The sequence below is a fragment of the Plectropomus leopardus genome, chromosome 6 (assembly GCF_008729295.1).
Source record: "Plectropomus leopardus isolate mb chromosome 6, YSFRI_Pleo_2.0, whole genome shotgun sequence".
Taxonomy (NCBI): Eukaryota; Metazoa; Chordata; class Actinopteri; order Perciformes; family Serranidae; genus Plectropomus; species Plectropomus leopardus.
In genome coordinates this window covers 25,210,504-25,229,797 of record NC_056468.1, presented here as the reverse complement: position 1 = coordinate 25,229,797, position 19,294 = coordinate 25,210,504, and the positions used below count along the sequence as shown (strand labels likewise).

At 38.7% G+C, this 19,294-nt stretch overlaps 1 protein-coding gene across 1 annotated transcript in view; it reads right to left on the bottom strand.

Moving 5' to 3' along the window:
* Positions 1 to 375: 375 nt before the first annotated feature.
* hsd17b4 (hydroxysteroid (17-beta) dehydrogenase 4) overlaps positions 376 to 19,294 on the bottom strand; it is a 41,166-nt gene continuing 22,247 nt past the window's right edge. Inside the window, exons 13-25 of the mRNA XM_042488131.1 lie at positions 10,687 to 10,799; positions 10,359 to 10,482; positions 10,120 to 10,171; positions 9,143 to 9,214; positions 6,764 to 6,867; positions 6,616 to 6,681; positions 6,166 to 6,235; positions 4,652 to 4,758; positions 4,288 to 4,374; positions 4,086 to 4,172; positions 3,430 to 3,568; positions 2,100 to 2,227; positions 376 to 1,115 (exon numbers count right to left, since the gene is read on the bottom strand). Of these exons, the coding sequence (XP_042344065.1) occupies positions 1,026 to 1,115; positions 2,100 to 2,227; positions 3,430 to 3,568; positions 4,086 to 4,172; positions 4,288 to 4,374; positions 4,652 to 4,758; positions 6,166 to 6,235; positions 6,616 to 6,681; positions 6,764 to 6,867; positions 9,143 to 9,214; positions 10,120 to 10,171; positions 10,359 to 10,482; positions 10,687 to 10,799 (1,239 nt within the window). The 3' untranslated portion in view covers positions 376 to 1,025. The remainder of the gene's footprint in view (positions 1,116 to 2,099; positions 2,228 to 3,429; positions 3,569 to 4,085; positions 4,173 to 4,287; positions 4,375 to 4,651; positions 4,759 to 6,165; positions 6,236 to 6,615; positions 6,682 to 6,763; positions 6,868 to 9,142; positions 9,215 to 10,119; positions 10,172 to 10,358; positions 10,483 to 10,686; positions 10,800 to 19,294) is intronic.

The window sequence follows — 19,294 nt, the reverse complement described above, 5'->3', positions numbered from 1 at the left end:
GTAAGAGACTTAAATCAGCAACCTCAGGCACACTAACCGCCTGACTTACCCACAGAGCCAAACCTCCAGACACTAAGCTCTAAAAAAAAAAAAAGCATAATAATAATTACTTCAATTTCAATAGGGTCCTTGCACCGTTTTGTTTGTTCCCAATCACCTACATTCAACTGCTTCAAGAAATAACTCAGCAAAAATACAGGATTGGATTGCAGGGTGGGAGTTCCACGCAAGATGGTTGCAAGATTTTAGCTAACTGGCAGCTTTTCACCTAACTTTGCCAACATTCATGACATACATTATCATAACTGCTCATATAATGTGATGTTCATTTCATATATGCAGAATTTCATAGTGAAAACTAAGCTACTAGCAAACCAATTTTAATGTTTTTATTCATGTATTTATTTATTGTTAGCCAATACATTATGCAATCAACACTGAATTCAAAATTAAATGTTTAAACAAAAGTTATCTCTGAAAGCTTTCTTTGTCTGAGTGAGAGGAAATAACCCTCAATACCAGCAGACTGTTTGGCCAGGACTCAAAAGGCTTCCTAAATGTTGCTGTTGCTTGTAGTACTTGTGGACACTCTTTCACAGTCAGAGTTTGTGTACTCGCTGTATGTTAGGACGAGGTGTGTGATGTTTTTGGCTGCATGAGGTGCTTCAGGGCAGCGATCTGCTCTCACTGATGTCAGATATGGGTTTCTTTAATCATGAATGTTAACAGTCTAGGCAGAATGATCAGATCTCGGGAAAATCTAAATTGAGCATTGATGACCTGTAATGTGAATGTAGCCAAAGTGATACAATAAAAAAAAAACCATATCTTTTATCATCTCTGTACAGTTTATGACTTCAGTAAAAGTCAATTCACATTAGAAAATTAATTCTGACGTAGCTTTAAGTCTACCAGCTGAACGTTTGCCTACACTCATGAATCAGAAGAATAAAAGCCGACAAATGGAGAGAGGTGGTAGGTTGGTTAGTCGGTGAGAAAGTCATCTGACTGGTTGGCTGAGGAGCTCACAGCTTGGCGTAGTCCTTCAGGATGACCTCCAGCTTCTGACTCAGCATGATGTTCCCTTTAACCTTCAGCAAGCCGGAGAAGAAGGCCTAAGAAAACAACAAAGACATCCTGGATTTATTTTTTTTTTTTTTCAAGAAAGCCACAAAATCTCCTCTGATTCTCAAGATGGTTTGGCCGTTTTTCAAGTACGCAGGGAGTAAAAACAGGGCCAAGACACCTGCAGCTAACACAACAACTACAAATGAAAAAGCAACAAGCCGCGGCTAAAGGGAGTATGTGACCCTTGATGCTCTGGCAGCAGAACAATAAAAAAATGTTCATATTTATAAGGTCCAGAGCTGAGAGGTGCAGCTGAAAAGTCTTTATCTAGTGAACTGAACTGCAGATGCCGTGTGTCGCTTTCCCCGGCAAAAATCAATCAGGAGACGGCGGTTATGACGACCCTGGGTGACAGTTAGCAGAAACTCCTTTTTAACTTCAACTTATCTCTCTCAAAGCTGCTCCTTTCATCGTCAGAGAGGAAGGAGAAAGACAGAGCCTGAGGGACCTTCAGCACCGCAGCCTGTTGATGCTCTTTGTGAAGAGCGCACACACACACACGTACACTGGCCTCAGATCAATATCAAGCGCTCCAGGAAACACATAAATTCTGTGCAGTGATGGCCACTCCCTCTGACAGATGAGATGCTATGGACATAACAAGTAGCGTCGATTGATTACCCGCGCTGAGTGCTCTCTGAACTTGGTTTGATGGATCATTTTATTTCCCTCTTTTCCGACATGATGAGATCAAGAGAGAAGTCATTACAGAACGAAGGGCTCTTCAAAGGCACTTTGGCCTTAATTAAAATGTACAAGATGGGATTTTAAAACTGGATTTAAAATATGAGGCTACATTTTACCAAAAGAAAAAACATCTGTTATAAACTTTATCTAAAATGCTCCCTTTGTGAGGATACTGTAAAAATCTGGTTAAAAGATGTAAGGCTGTTCCCAGCACAGCATGTAAATAAGCCTTTCAACAAATTTGATTCATTCTAGCTAAATAGGTTTGACTCCTTGTTTGTTACCTTCTGAGGGTTGAGTTTCCCCTGCACCACCTCCATGAAGTCTTTATCCGACACAGTGAAGGTCACATCCGCTTTCCCGCTGTAAGGGCCTTTGTGCAAGGAACCGCTGCCGTTCTTCAGGTCAATGGCTGGAAAAAGGAAAAGTGCAGGCAGAGGTTGAAGATGGAATAAATCAGAAACACTTTACAAATATTACTTGGTTAGTTGGCTCTGCTTTTAAACTTACGTGTCTATTGAGTTATTCTGCCTTTAGCGACAATGTCCCACGCTGTACCGAATAGCTCCAAGCTTCATACATAACGTTGACATTCAAATTCTAAATTCTATCATTTGAATGATGCTCAGCATTTTTTTTTTTTTTTTTGCATGTCTATTCATTAAGTTTAAAGTCAGCGTTTCTACATGGCTGCAGATTAAGATTAAGCTACAGTAATATAATTTGTATACTACAATTTGTAGAATTGGATTCCAGTGGTGGCTCAAAGGATGACTTCAGACTCATGTGGTCAACACATTTCCAAGGACTCCAGAGTTTTGTCAAATCCAAAAGTCAACATTTACTGAAACTAGAAGTACCGCTCGTGCTGTATGCCTCCGCGAATCTGTCAAGTTGAAGTCACAGTTCACATTCATGTCTGTCTTGACTCATGCTATGTAGCCATGGAGGCAGACAATTCTTCAAATACAAATGTTGATGCAAAAAAGCTTCAAATTCAGGGTGTATCTGATCCACAACCAGCATATTTTTTTCTGGAACGGTTCTCCTCTCATTCCCACGATCTCCTACCACTAAAATAACGCCGCTGACTAGAGGAGGCTGGTAGAGTTGATGTAACAAAATCCAAAGTGTAAAGTTTGTATGCAAATACTGTTTATCAGTATGGATTATATACTCTGCACATATGGCACCTTTAAGCTTGTGTTTCTAAAGTTATGTAAGAATTGTTTATGTGTCATATTTCTTTAAGATAATTTGGTGTAATATTTTCCACCAGGTGCAAGATGGGAAATAATCTCAAAGGGAATGTGGTTGTAATCTTGCAAATAGGGACCCTGCAAGATCCTGTTTTTAAAGTTTTTAAAAAGACTTATTTTTAAAATTATTTTTATGTATGGCAGGAATTACAAAATCTGGGCTGGTACTTTAAAATGTCTTCTTTTTCTACAGGTTTCCAAAGGTTTTAAGTAAAATAAACATTGTAAATTCTAATTCTGACATACCACGATCTGCCTCACTTTATCTTATCCTAATTCCTGTTGGACAACAGAGAGTTGAACTGGTGTTTTTCCCCACAATGCAATGCATTTGTAAACCATTCAGTGCACTTACTCCACTGTGCAGCGCTCTTGCCGTCGTTGACGATCTCCCAACTGAACACAGCATTCACCTTCTTGACCAACTCAGAGCCAACGTCTTTAATACGACGCCCGATCTCTGCAAACACCAGATCACTCCGAAGATCCCCTCCCTGCACAAACGTAGCGAGAACAGAAACACTCTTTGTGTCCATTTTCACCACACAGATTTTTAAAAGTACATCTTTTAAACTTTTTATATAATTTGTCACTGCTTTCTTTCATTATTAATACACTTTTTAAAATTTTATTTGGCTTTTTGCCTTCATTTGATCGGACAGTTCTCAGCATAAAAAGGGAAGAGAAGGGGGATGACATGACGTAAATGGCCACAAGTTGGCCGCTGCAGCAAGGACATGGCCTTTGTACACTGGATACCTGCTCTACCAGGGGAGCAATTATTTTTTATTTTTAACAGAACAGAATGATCCCTGATAAATGACCATTTGCATGTACAAGAAATATAAATATATCAAAAGTAAAAAGAAAAAAGAAACTAACTAACAAACATTCAAAATAGAATTTTCTTTACATTTTTATGAATCTACAGAACTACAATAAAATGAGCTTCAGAGTTCAATGAAAGATTGTTTTGAAGTTTTTGAAAGGAACATTTTCATTCTGACGTACTTGAGTGAGATTTTCTGAAGAAGCCTCTGATGCACCATGTAAATCCACATAGGCCCCAGCGAGCACAATGGCATCTGTCTCCTTCACCTGGATGAAAGAAAAGAGTGCTGATCTGATACATAGTGAACATTCACAAAAAAACAGTCAGTCACCCACAAATCTGTGGTGATGACTGTAATCCAAACTGATGCTAGATACTGACTTTGCACTGGATGTGAATTCTGTTGCCTTCCTTCCACATCTCAGTTTGCAGTGACTGACCCGGCATCACCGGCTTTGCAAAGCGAACCTGAGAAAAAGAGACTAGATGAAGAGACAGCAGTGTAGTCGATGGATCTGTAACTAAATCATTTTATAACATTTAACCTGACCTCATATAAACCACATGAATCAAACCTTTAAGCATCATAGTTTCAGCTGAAAAATCCCTAAATTAATGTGACCAATTCTCCTGAATTACTCAAACATGCCAATGAATAACAAACTCATTCATTCAAGTGGTTCTTGCATGAGGCCCAATGACACTTAAAATAAATGTCAGGGTTTCAATCATAAGTGAAGCTTACCTTGATAGCCTTGAATCTGGAGGGGTCGTTGTCGGCAAACTGCTTGAGGACATGTCTTGCAGCGAAGCCAAACGAGCACAAGCCATGAAGGATGGGAGCCTGGAAGCCTGCAGCCAAAGAGCATTTTGAGTTTGGCATGTTTCAATGCAGCTTTTTATCAAAGTTTTTAACTCTTATAAAAAGGACTACATTTTAATACTGATGTCTCTATATGACCAACTTGAGTAAACAAGACCATTGGTGAGCAGATTGGATATTTCTATATAGTTATTCTTAATGCCCCAACTCCAATCTCCATAAAATCCGATGAAAAATTTACAGCACAGACTGGAGAAGTCAGTGTTTTCATTTTCTCAGGCAACGTTTCATGGTGAGTAGTATGTTAGCAAGTTCAAAGGAAACAAGAAGAGATTTGTCTTTAGAGAATTTAAATTTTGATGTTATGATTTTTGGCTTGTGGCTGATACGGAGGACTGATCAGCAAAAAAAAAAAAAAAAAAAAATGAACTGACTGAGGAACAAAAAAAGCTATAAGGGACAACGATAGAGCACTAGGGCTAGTCACCAGTAATCAATACCTTTCAGGTATGGAGCAGAATAACCCAAACATCTGGAGCTTTTGACACCTGTATTAGATCCTTTTTTGAGAGGGTCTGATCCCAGACCATAGACTGTATATAAAGATGGATGCCTCCACTTACTCCTGCTATGCTTATGTGAGGCTAAAATATCCCTGATACTGGCGCTGCCATCTTGCACAGGTGATGTCATTGAGAGCTGGAGTCTGCGCAGTAGCGATATCCATGGTGGGGAAGTTCCCGCAAAAACATCCGTGCGACCAATCGCGAGCAGGCCCATTGAATGCCAGCACATGGACGGGCACACGCAGATATTAATCATGGTGGAAAAGCCCCTTTTTGTCTAATTTAATAACTCATTAAAACAAAAGTGATCATAAAAACAAACACTTGAACAAACATCAGGGTAGGGCCGCTTGATTATGGCAAAAATCATAGGAAATCAGGATTGTTTTGGTCAACATTGAAATCACAATTATTTACCATGATTACTCATTGACTTTGTTAACATGATGCATTTATTGAACATAAAACTTCTTTAAACAGTTGAACTTTAATTTGTTGAATAATGTTTACTACTCTGCTGTAAAGGGGCATTTTAACATGGGGGTGTATGGGGATTCACTCTGTTTATGCAGCCATAAGATGAACTGCAATTTTTGGCACTTCCACATTTGATTCATTTTTTAGCCTTGGAGGTTGCCGCTTGGCGTTGGGGAATGTGAACTTCCTTCTATGAAACACTACCACTTTTGTCCACAGCAGGCCGCCAAAATCATCACATTTAAGTTCGTTATGTGTTAAAGTATTAATGACATTCAAACACATAATTTGAACTAAAATCCCAAGGAAAGATGAGCCTTGACCAAAGTAAATTCAGAATATTTTGATGGAAAATGACGCCCATCAGACCACAACAGATGAACAGACTCTCACCTCCCATGGCAGCAAAGCTGGGGTCTATATGAAGAGGGTTCCAGTCTCCACTCAACCGGTACAGGGCCGCCTGTAACCGCGGGGGAAACAGATATTGTTTAGATCTATATCTAATTCATGAACCCCTGAACTTTTCATACACAGATGTGGGATGAAATTAAATTATTATGAAGGCAATAGAAGAGATACCTAAAATAAGATGTCTTTGAAGTGATACAGTTGCAGTCATTTAAATTGCTCAAGGGATCTCGTTTTTTATTCTCCCTTTCTTTTTTTATTCTCTGCTGCATCGTACAGTCAGAGTGCGAAAACTTTGTTCAACACTTCTTCATATTTGGTCTAAAATGCTAAACTTATTTCAGAAGCACAAAACAATATGTCCTATTTTCACCCACATATCATCAATGCAGCTGATTTATTCTGCAGCTGAACCCACACAGACACACTCACTTGGTCTCTTGTGGTCGAATCAATCACCACAGCATCTGGTGCCCGTTTAGGTGGGGGCAGAGCAGCCTGAAGGAAATAAAACAAATCAAATATGAGGCAGCAATAACACCCGATGTCTTGTTTCGTAACTCAAACATGGAATACGTACTTTTGCTTTCTCAGAGGTTCTCTTCCCTCCGAATCCTCCAGCTCCGACCACAAACACTGAAAACTGGTTGTAGCAGATCAGCTCATCTCCGCTGTAGGTGTTCACTGTACAGAAGCACAAATGTGGCATTATATAAATATATAATTACGGCATTACTCTTACCAAAACTGCATCTTCCCATCAGTCTCATCTAAATGCAACAACTGCTGCTCTGTTTAAGGAAAACTGGCACATCTTTTCTGGTTTTAATCTACATTATACAACATTTGAACTGCAATTTTTAAGTTCCTTCTAAAAGGCTTTTCCAGAGACTTTCAGCCCAACCATAACCTGGCCATCTTCGGTTGCTCTGCACAGACCTTTGAGCTGCTGTTAGATATGCAGATTGCTCTGCGCTCAGTAATGGTGGTTGCTAAGGAACTTATTCTCCTCACCTGAAAGTCTAACTCTGGAAAGGCTGCATCCAAACAAACATACAAAACACATTTGAAAGGATTTCGGGGCCTTTCCTGGCACAGTCTCATATTACTAATAAATCCATACAGACTCTAACCTGCCCGGCTACATGAGCTGGTCTAGTGTTTATCTTGATTAATTTATTCATGTTACTTAAACTTTGAGATATTATTATTGTCACAACATCTTTGAAAGACCATTTATTTAGACTTGTAAACTGGTTGACAGTCTTTTCATTTTGTCTGCTTGTGTTCCAGTTTTCCTTGTTTTGTTTTGTATGTCTTTTCAACTTAAACTGATCAGCCAAACACATAAAAACCACTGACAGGTGAAGTGAATAACATTGATCGCCTTGTTACAATGCAATGTTCTGCTGAGAAACCTTGGGTCCTGTTATTTTTGTGAATAAAACTTGACATGCACCACTCATTCAAACACCACTGCAGACCAAGCATGCCTCCTCATAGCAACAACACTCTCCCCAGTAGGACAATGAGTCATGCCGCACCACAAAAACAGCTCAGGAATGGCCCGAGGAACTTGATAAAGAGCTCAAGGTGTTGACCTGAGCTCCAAATTCCCCAAATCCCAATCTGATCGTGTATCTGTGGAGCGTACCGTACCCCAGAGGTCCTGTGTCCATGCCTCGATAAGTATGATCAATGGTGTGGCATCCTTGGTCCCATTTGTTCAGAAGAAATCAGATTAGATTTCGGCTATCGGGTTGGATCAGATCTTGAAAATGGGTTTGCTTTAATGTAAAAAAGGATTCTGCAACAGGATTAGATCACATAATCCGTTCTTGTTTTTTATCCAGACTGAACCTACGTGCATTTCGGGAACAAATAATAATAAAATAAAACTGTAATAAAACTGATAAATAATATAATATATATAATAATAAATATATATATATTATATATGTGTGTGTGTGTGTGTGTGTGTGTGTGTGTGTGTGTATATTCATTTGTATTGTATATGCATCGTGCATTGTCCTGCTGGGGGGAATCATTGCCATCAAAAAGTGCCCCTGCCAAAAAGGTGCGTACTTGGTCGGCAAAAGTGTTTATTGTTTATGTGGTGGAGCGTGTCAGGTGGCATCATTAAGGATGCTTGATATGGACTTTTTCCATTACTATTTTGTACTCAATAAGCTTTAGGCCAATGTCTCAGCATGTTTAAGGACGCAACATGATGTTGATTAAGAAGGGACAAAAGTAACACAATAATTACGTTAGTATCCCTTGCCTGGCAATCACATACAATTCTACATATAATGACACAACCTGTGACAATAAACACAGTGAGGAGGACGCCTATTTCAGCCACATTTTCTCATTACAGCACATTCATAGAAAAATTAGAGCAGGAGGAAACAACCACATGGAAGCAGATTGTGAAGAGACAATTAGCGGCTGTCAGAGGGAATCAAATCCAGACTGCTCTTAACATACTAGCTGGTTCATTTCATTAGGTCACTTCAAAATATAACCAGGCATAAAGACAAACAAAGCTTCTTCTGCAGGACGCTACTGTGATGTGTTGTCTCACCCAGAAATAACTTTGCTCTCACTCTAGGAGGATAACGGGGGCTGACTGGTTTAGTGTGTATAAAGAAATTACATCCCTGTGTGAATCCTCAGGGAATCTCAGGTCCCATGTTATTTGTTTTAAGTCGGATTAATTATAGATCAGAGCGTTTCTAATATCATCTGTCTCTATGGGATTGTCAAACAAAAATATGAGCCGTTCTCAGTCCATTATTTCAATCCCTGCAGACACAGACTGAAAATTAACTTTCATTAATTCAGCCTGAGAGGCAACTTTCAGGAAAAGACACATTAAAGTGATGAAAACAAATGAATGTGGAATAAATACACTATATGATAAAAGTTCTGCACCCTGAAGGGGAAAGAAACTCACCATCCAAGAGGATGACAGCTCCAGATCCTTTGTCCAAAATGTCTGCTATCTTGGCCTCAGAGATTAGAGTACCTGAAAAAAAAATTGGTCCATTTACATTCTACTTAAACAAAGTATTGTACTTTAGTCCTCTAAGCACTTAATATTACGAAACTCCATGTGTACTTTCTGACATGACTGCCTGAGTGTATCATTATGCTCAAGTCACAGACTGTTTAAGAAATCCATCCAAGTGTACTGAGCAACACTAAGTGCAGTTTTGAAGGTATTTCCACAAACCTCAAAGACTCTTGAAATGCCTCCTTGGTTCATTGGAGTTGAAAAAATTAAGCACTAAACTGTATTACCAATTTTAATAATTGCTTGAGTCAGTTTTTAAGAGGAATAGCAAACATTTGATGCCTCCAGCTTCTCCAATGTTAAGATTCACCATTTTAAAGGGAAAATTCTCCCCTAAATAAGTAAAAGACACATTTTTCGTCTTACCTGTAGTACTATTTATCAATCTGGATTGTTTTTGAGTGAGATGCACAGTACTAAAGATATCGGCTGTAGAGATGTCTGCTTTCTCTCAAATAAAATGTAACTCTATGGCACTCAGTTTGCGGTGGCCCGGGGGATCCCCAGGGTCCTGGTTGAAAACCACTGCTATAGGATATATACGTATAATCATACAGTTAAATATCTATCATGGCTTAAGAGTAAAAATGGCCAGAATCAGAAATCCTATACACTTGGAGGCATCATAAAAAAGGATTTCCAAAGACCTAAAGACTCCGTTTAAAGTCTAAACTATCTATTAAACTCAGACTGCTCCCACTTTTATGGCGTACAGTAACATAAATCCAGGTAAAATGATTCAGTGAGGCTCTAAAACAGCACTTATTGAACTTATAATAATGTAAAATCGACAGTAATTGCATTAAGTGCTTATATGCAGTAAATTGCATGTACTTTAACAGCATAAAATGTAATACCTGAGGTTGGTAGAGGTTTATAAAGCTCCAGAAACTGCTCTCCATGCAATACCTGACACAAAACATTAGAACAGCTGTGATATATAATCATACCTGAAAGCCGCATTAGCATGAGTAATGTGTGCAAGACAGTGTGAAATATACCATATGGATACAAATATGCATATGCACAACAATATCAAACACATTCACACACACGAACACAGACTTTTTGACATTACATGTGTGTGTTTTCTGACCTGTGTGAAGTCTATGTTGAGTCCAGGGATTGAGCTCAGACCGCCATCCATCATAGCTGCCTGGGAGGGAATGACCCCGAAGGTAGGGAGGCAGCTGAAGTGTTCATGGCCTTCATACAGGAACCTATGTGAAGATGTTAGGAGTTACTGAGCAGTCAAAAATCACACTTGCATGGGCACGTGTTTGGAAGCATGAATCGATCTTAGTGCTTTGTTTCTACATGCAGGTAAAGTAAATAATTTCTTTCAGTTCAATTTCACACAGGTTGACTTTTCAGACCCCTCAGGGCAGTCACAGTCTTAAGAGTAAACACACACCGTTACACACCTGAGATGGTCTGGGTCCTTGGTGGACATGCCGACCCCCAGCGCGTACAGGATACACTGGGTGTGGCTGAAGTTGAAGGTGGACGGTGGTAATTTGCGTCCCACTGCCTCAGCCTGAGAGGAGACAGGAGAGGATTTTAGTGTCGACTTTGTCAGCTTTTTCGACTTAACAACGTATTGAGGGCAGAATATGAAAAAGGTATCCTGTAATTTAGACCGAGAAAATGAATATGCAATTTTAAGGGTTTGCAGAAAAGTAATAGGGTTCACAGCACGGTAGATTAGCTCCACAGCTCAAGCCCTGAATACAAATGCTTCAATAAACACTGCACATACAGTCAGAGCGAATTAATCAGTCTTACAATATCATATAGGTGAAACATGGGCACTGAGAGAATAAACAATCAATCTTTGCCTATAGGGCACATTTCTTATCAGTTAAAGAGTGCTTTTAAGCGATGCTAATGGCATGGCTTTAAGGATGGCAATGTCATTCGGTCAGCTGATTCACCACGTTGAACAGCAACTGTAACATGGATTGCCATAAAATTGTGTGCTGACATTCAAGGTCATCAGAGGATGACACCTGCTGACTTTGGTGATTCCCCAACTTTTCCTCTAGCGCCACCAGTAAGTAAAGTTTTCACTTATTCTACAAAATAACAAAGCATCTACTGAATGGACTGGAATGGATATTCATGGTTCCCAGATGAAGAATCCTATTGACTTGGTGATTCCTTGACAACCCAAAAACAATGTATAGAGTCATGCAGAAGTAATCCCTCTCAATCATCACCTATGTTACACTAGAAGTCAGCATGGTGGTGTATTTTTCTACAGAGACTCTGCCATCTGCCTCTGTTTTCTTATTAAGTATTACTTTCTGTGTTCTGGATGTCAATGGGCACACTCCCACAGCGCTCATGTGAGGTCGGGTAGTAAAAGTAAAGTAAAAGTAAGCAATACCATGCCTTTAACAATGCCATGGTGAACATGTGAATTCTATGCATGTATTAAGTAAAAGTAAAAGCTTCTCGAATGGCTGAAGAGTCTTAGACTTGTTAGAAGACAAAAAAAAGAGTAAGAGCAATATAAGAGCACATGGGGATAGTATTAGTATTTTAAAAACAAATTAGCTTTTTAAAGTTTTATACGCTTTTTGAATATACTAAGGGTGTCAAAAACACATTCAAAGGTTAAATGTAATTGGGAGTCCAACAGAGCCAACGAGCCTTGCCCAAGCCCATTTGGACCATCAATTCTAAATGAATATGAGTTTGAATATGGGTGCAAAGTGTCAATGGTTTTTGTGCATACTTAATCCCTTTAACATTTTCGTAAAATGAAGGGGCCGACTTCTTGCCAGGGAAAAAAATCCCACCAAATATCCTGAACATCAAAGGAATTTTGTCCCAAACTTGTCATGCATTTGGGGGTATATGGGGCCCATCTGGCCACACGTGAGCAAAATCACTGAAGAATTTTGCCAGTTCTGGCATATGTGCAATCTAGGTTTTTGATTTTTCAAGTTTTCATGCATTTCAAGCCCCTTTAAAACTCTGACTGCACAGAACAAATAATAATCTTTACAAAAACAAACAGACTCCTCGCACTCAACTCACAACTGAATATACTGTGGGGGTCATGGAAGAAAACAAGTTAGAAATTACAAACATAACAAAAGCAAACAAAAGCAATAATACCAAAAAAAATGCAACAAGAATTTGTATGATCGCCTGTTTTTTTTAATCGTCAGCAGTAATTTGTTTGAGGACCTGTGGGATCTCACAGAGTTAAGAGGAATCAGCAGTTAAGAAATGTACTCCTGGGCCGGACTAGGTAGAGCTTTGTTTGTGATCAGCACAAAATTAAATCGGATCCTGAAGTTAACTCGTGGCCAGGGCAGAGAGGCCAGAAATGGAGCGATGTTCGATTTGCACTTCTGTTAAAGAGCAGCCTGAAAACAGGCTGAACAGAGCATTACAGTAATCGAGCGTTAATGACACAAAGTCATGAATGCCTTTTAAAGCTTAGGAAGGTGGAGCCCTTAGTTGTATTGTAAATGTTTTAAAACCCTTATAAGTCCCAGATCCTCTGGCAGAGCTGTCTGTACTTCAGGACTCAAACTGGTCATGAATTTTCTATCACGACTCTGACGGGATCTGGAAAAACCTGCACCAATGGAACTCATTACAAAATAAAGACCATCTTTTTAAATTCTTAACACTTGTTTTTACAATTAATTGAATATTTATTTAACTGCCTTTGATGTCTTGCTTATTTCTTTTGGTCTTTTTCTTATTGTTATCTTATAGTTCCCCTCGCTCAGCGAATCACCCACTGAGGAAACAACTTTGGTAATTGGTAGCTCTGTTTTGTGAAACGTGAAGTTTATGACACCAGTGGCCATAGTAAAATACATCCCTGGGGCCAGGGCGGGCGATGTCGAGTAAAATTTGAAACTGCTGACTAAGGCTAAGCCCAAATTTGGAAAGATTGTATCCACGTCGGCAGTAACGACACCCAGTTATGCCAATTGGAGGTCACCAAAATTAACATAGAATCGGTGTGTTTGTTTGCAAAAACAATGTTGGACACCGTTATTTTTTCTGGAACCCTCCCCAGTCTGACCAGTGATGACATGTTTAGTCGCATGTCATCATTCAACTGCTGGCTGTCGAGGTGGTGTCCAGCAAACAATGTGGGCTTCATAGATAATTGGCAAACTTTTTTGGGAAAACCCAGTCTGGGGATGGCATCCATCCCACTGTGGATGGAGCAACTCTCCTCTCTAGGAATCTGGCCTAGTTTATTAGGCTCAAAGCCATGACGGTCCAGAGTTAGGACCAGGGGGCAGAGTCGCAGTCTTACACGCTTCTCTGAGCTTCCTCCAGTACAGTCACACACCCACAGTGTAATAAAACGGTGTCTGTCCCTCAACCACTTAAATTGTTTGAATCTAAAATAAATAAAAAGGGAGATGTACAAGAAAATCTCATAAAAATTAACACATCTTCTGTCAAAGAGCATCATAACAGGAGAATTAAATGCAGACATTTGAACATTAGATCCCTCTGGTCTAAAGCTCTTTTAGTCAACGGTTTTATTTCATTACTGTAATAACGACATCTATTTCATGTCTGTCCGTCCTGGAAGAGGGATCCCTCCTCAGTCGCTTTTCCTGAGGTTTCTACCATTTTTTTCCCCTCATTATGGGCTTTAGAATCAAAACTGTTCAGCGAGAGTGCTGCAGCCAACAGCAAAAAACATGCTGCAATGTAACATTTATGGTCAACTGTGCACAACCAATTTACATCCACTTATTATTAAGTTGTGTTATTATATTATAAGTGTCTGACAATGTAATGGAAATGATCCCTACAGAGACAGAACTTTTTGTTAAAGAGTTAGAGAAAAAGAAGAAAGAAAAAAACACCCATCAATTTGGGCTATTGTTGTAATAGGATATTCTTCATAGACTTTTTAAATAATAAGGGCGGAAGTCTAACCTGGTGACGAGGAAATGAATGAATCATAAATCACACTTCATTCAAAGCCAACAGAAATAAACTAAAACTCATGAAAGCCTTTTTGGTTAATCTTCCCACTGTTTCAACAATCACCAACTTTGGTTTGGTTGAAATCCACCCTTAATTCACCAAGTTACACATGAAAATATGCTGTCTCTACACACAAACACACTAAAATTACTGTCAACTTCAATGGAGTCTGGTGGGACTGGTATCCACAATTTCAGGGCTGTTTCTGGTTTAAAACAGGTTCTTACTCATCCATCTCGGTAGAGTCTTTTACATAATGTCAGAGAATTAAATTAACAATCAGAACCTGTCAGCGACACACACAAAAACAAGCACTTTTGGTGGATGTAAATTGAAGATGTGCAAATGCTCAGTGATTACATTGCAGCCTGTTTTGCAGCTGCCAGCTGCAGCAGTATTGCTCAATACTGGACCATTTTCAAAAACCGTCGTTCCCATTAGTCACTCAGACACTAAAACATAAGAAAATAGGGTCCTAATTGAAAAATACCAAACTAACCCTATAAGTGGCTGGGTCAAATGGAGAAGCAGGAGGGGTGAAGGGGGAGATGACTTTTCGAGGACATTAAATCCACCTCTACAAGCCAGAGTCCAGCTGGTTTCTTTGTGTCACTTATGTTATTAAATCAGAGAAATGATCTATAACGAGATATTTCTGGCCCTCAAATCTAGTCTCATTCATATATCCAGTGAAGCACACAATAAACATACATCTTTGACAACATTACAGACAAAGAGGTCTTGCGGTTTCTCATTTGTGATATTAACAACCACTGTTTTTAATTAAAAGATGTGGGAGATATTCTGGTTTCGGAACAATTCCAATGTCCCTCAAACTGGGGATTTAATGTAATACGCTCAGACACAAACACACAGCATGTACAGAGATCTAAGCTACAATTGAGAAGCTGGAACAAAAAATAATGTAGGTGTAAAGTCAAATCAGTAAGCTACTTGGGGGTATGAGGAAAAAATATTTTGCGTTAAAAACAAGGGCTTGCAGCAAAAGTTATTTCTTTTTTGGAAGCATCATGGTGGCCTAGTGTTTCAACATGTTCACCAAGTAATGGCAACATCCACGGATCAAGAGCGGTGGGATGTTACCCACCATCCCTTTCCTAACTTTTCGTCTGATCTATTCTACAGACAATATATTCTTATTTATATATATGTATGTAAATAAGTTGTTTCCTCTCCTTCATCTGCTGTTTCATGTAAAACTTTTTTGAAATTTTGTTAATGTTACTCGAAATTAGGAATGCAACAAAATTTTTAAATGATCAATTACTTTGACAAATCTATTCTCAATTAACTTATTAATTGTTTGGTCTTTGAAAAATTAGAATGGTGAAAAATGTTGATCACAATTTCCCGAAGCTGAAGAAAATATATTCGTAGTGCTCATTTTGTCCAACCAATTGTCCCAAACCCAAAGATATTATTTTACTATCGCAAAAGACAGAGAAAAGCAGCAAAGTCTCAAAATCCAGAGGTTGAGAATATGGCATGTTGAGTTATTTTTGCTTGAAAAATGACATAAATGATCAATCAATTATAAAAATAGTTATCAGCCTGTCGTTCATCTTGCTACTTATCAAATAAATTGACTAACTGTTTTAGCTCTGCTTGAAATGTAAAATTTATATTCACAGTGGGCATTATTCATGTTTTCTTTATGGTTTTATATGTCTTACCAACAAATGTCTTGCTGTATTTCTGATATTTGACATACAGCAAAGTCTTAACTCCGATGTGAGTTGAACCAAATATGTCATGAACCAACACAAAACCTTTCACCACATTTATACCTCACATGAAGATGTATTTTTGACTTGAATTTGCATAAATGTTACACGTAGAGATCACAACCGTGAGCACATGGTGTGAATGCAAAGAGCACTGCTAACCTTGGAAGACCTAATGTGATAATATGCAAGACAATGAAATAAATATAATCACAGCAGTAGAGCAGTGTGGCGTAATTAAACAATACATGCGCCATACCAAGACGACAAGGACAGAGACACACTTACAACTAAATCACCACTTGTGTAGCACTACACAAGTACACAAATACACTAAAACACACACACACACACACACAGCTAAGTCAGTTGAGGACACAATGGTGATGTTTGTCTTGAGGCTACATTGTGACTCTGTTCCAAATCTCCAGTCCAGACAGCCACACACACACACAACACACACACACAACACACACACACACACACACACACACACACAAACACACATACACATACACACACACACACACACACTCCCAGAGACACAGCGGAGACCAGAGAGGATACCCGAGACAGAGTGTACATCATTTAACATTTCAGGTACTGAATCATGATACTATTGAAGCAGGCTAGTGAGTAATATTAACGGCTCACAGGATGTAAAAGAGTTATCAGGAATGAGCAACACACCATTTTAAATGTCTGGTTTCTACCTTACACAGACTCAGAGACAGAAGAAGTAAATTGTCTGCTCTATTTACATATAGGCTCAATCGGACATTACACGGACCTTGTACTAGGGAGCTGGCAGGATAAAGTCCATTTAATGTCCAGTCCACTTGATTTGGACATTTGCAGTCTCACAGACATCTCCTACGGGAAATGTCGAAATAATTTCAGGTTTCCAGTGCATGTGTGAAAGGGGCTCCAAAAATAAAATTATATGAAAGTGTAGTTCATCATCCAGTATTATTGACGTTTTCATGCATTTAAAACAGAAGTGACAGCAGAAAGTATAACAATTATGCAAATAGTTGATCAACATAAACTGTTTCAAACTTGACAGCATAATCAGTCTAAATGGCCCCTTCTGTTTTTCCTGTTGGCATGTTTTGCAGTTTATGTGAATGACATTAGCTGAGTAAATATGGACCCATGCTGTTGCCTAGCGATGCAATGCCAGTGAAATATGTCAGCATGTTTTTACACTGCGTCATGTGCCAAACACCTGGTTTGTGTGACATGCAATTTATAGTTTGTTTTATTCTGTTTTATTTTCTACTTTTTGTTTCTGCATGTTCCCTGGTAGGATTAAAGTTCCTGTCCTTTGTTCAGTTTTTTTTATTTGTTTGCTTTGTGAATGTTTGGGAATGCATGTTATCAGTAGGTCGTTATACAAAAAATTAAAACCCTAACAAACCAAACCAATAGACCAGGTTCCGGGGTGCCCAGCCGCTCACCTGGTAGAGCAGGTACCCCATGTACAAAGACTCTGTCCTTGCTTCATCCCCTCTCTACCCCCTTAAGGCAAGCAGGAGAGAGAGAGGGTGAAAGGCAAAAAGCCAAAAAAAAGTCTTAAAAACAAATTACATATAGATCAGGTTCAGGGGAAATATATAAGATGCACACATATTTGTTTACTGATTTATAATTTTTGTGGCACCAAATAGTTTGACAGCCTAGATATAGACTGGAAAAATGGATTAAGTGTGCAACAAAGGCTAAATTGCTTAGATTAGACTGCAGGCAACTCAGATTTGTTTTTCATATCAGACCTTAAAGATCGCAGTGTTAGTATTTGCAAGTGACCAGAATGGATTCATGTGTCCTAACATCACCAATTTCTGCATAAGTTGCTGTGGTAACAATGAAGGCGTCAGTAACTACGTAACAATGCTGGTGACACGGCTTTCCAGAGGCATAAGAAATGGAGGTCCTTATTTTGCCCTAAAAATAACTTATTTTGGCATCTGCCCACAAACTGAGGTTTGGATCAGATTTGTTAAAATGGCATTTAATGTTTTTTTGTTTGTTTGTTTTGCTGTCTAGACCTTCTACAATCAATCTGGATACAGTCTGGATAAGCCACAATAACAGTTCGGGCTGGCATTCTAAAAGTTCGCCATCTGGAATTAAACTGTTGACATTATGGTTATATGGTGTGCATCATAATAAGGTTTAATAAGGTTAAAAGTATTGATACTTTGAGACTTTTTAAATATCACTTGTTAAAAACAATACAATGCCCGTTATTGGTATTGAAGTACCAAAACCCTAAAAAAAAATCTGATCTACAATCAGATATAACGCTAATGTAATACAAATGTGTTGGTATGTGTTTAGAGACTTTTTTCTGTACTAGCCTTGTATGCAGCAGATTTTTTTTTTTTTTTTTTTTAAAAGGGGGTGGGGGGTCCTATTTTATATGCCAAGAACTTTTTTCTTTTTGCTGTGGTAACAGAAGAGGTATTGCATAGCTTTTTTTTAAAATAATTCTTTTTAACTAGTATTTTATCAAAGTTAAAAATTGTTGTATGGTGGCAACATTACATCCTAACCACTAGGCCACTTAAGCAATTACTGCCTGATGCTGATAAGATAAAAAATACATGTTGCACCAGCCTTTACACTACACTAAAAAAAGCATTCAGTCTGATTAAATTGTGATGATTCTGATGCTTAATCCACCATTTCCTGTGTAACGTAGTGACATCAAGATTCAGATAAATATTTGTGGAATTTAGACACAGTACAGAAAGGGTTCAGTAATCTGTTTGAGTAATTTAACAAATACAGATTAAACTTTTGATGGAGTCTCACTATTGCGGCTACAACCAGCTAAACAGAAAATGATGGCTGTTTCTGTGGATAATTATTTCATGTGATACAATTATTCTTGTAGCTGAATGTTTTATTCAAGCAGCTCTGTGATTCAATGATAGGAACACAGTGAAGTAAAGGAGTGCCCATCCAGGGAGCTGTCGCTGCACTATTGTTCTCCGACGTCTTTTGTACATTGCTTTTTAAAAGCTAATCTGAGTTGGCACTTGTCTCCTGTAAATACGAAACGGTGGTGCACCAGACATCAAAGTACCTTTGTATGTTGTAGGAGCTTTGCAGAGAAGGTTATTATCGTCTCGGTCTAAGTACAGTGTGGCAATATTAAAGAGTCATGAGTTGCCGTGTATGAAACAGAGATTCTTCAGCTCCACATTTTCAAAAGGCATCATCAACCAACCGTTACAGTCGCTACTACGGTCTCAGTAGGAGGAGTGGTGGAGTATGAGCAACTGAGGTGAAGACA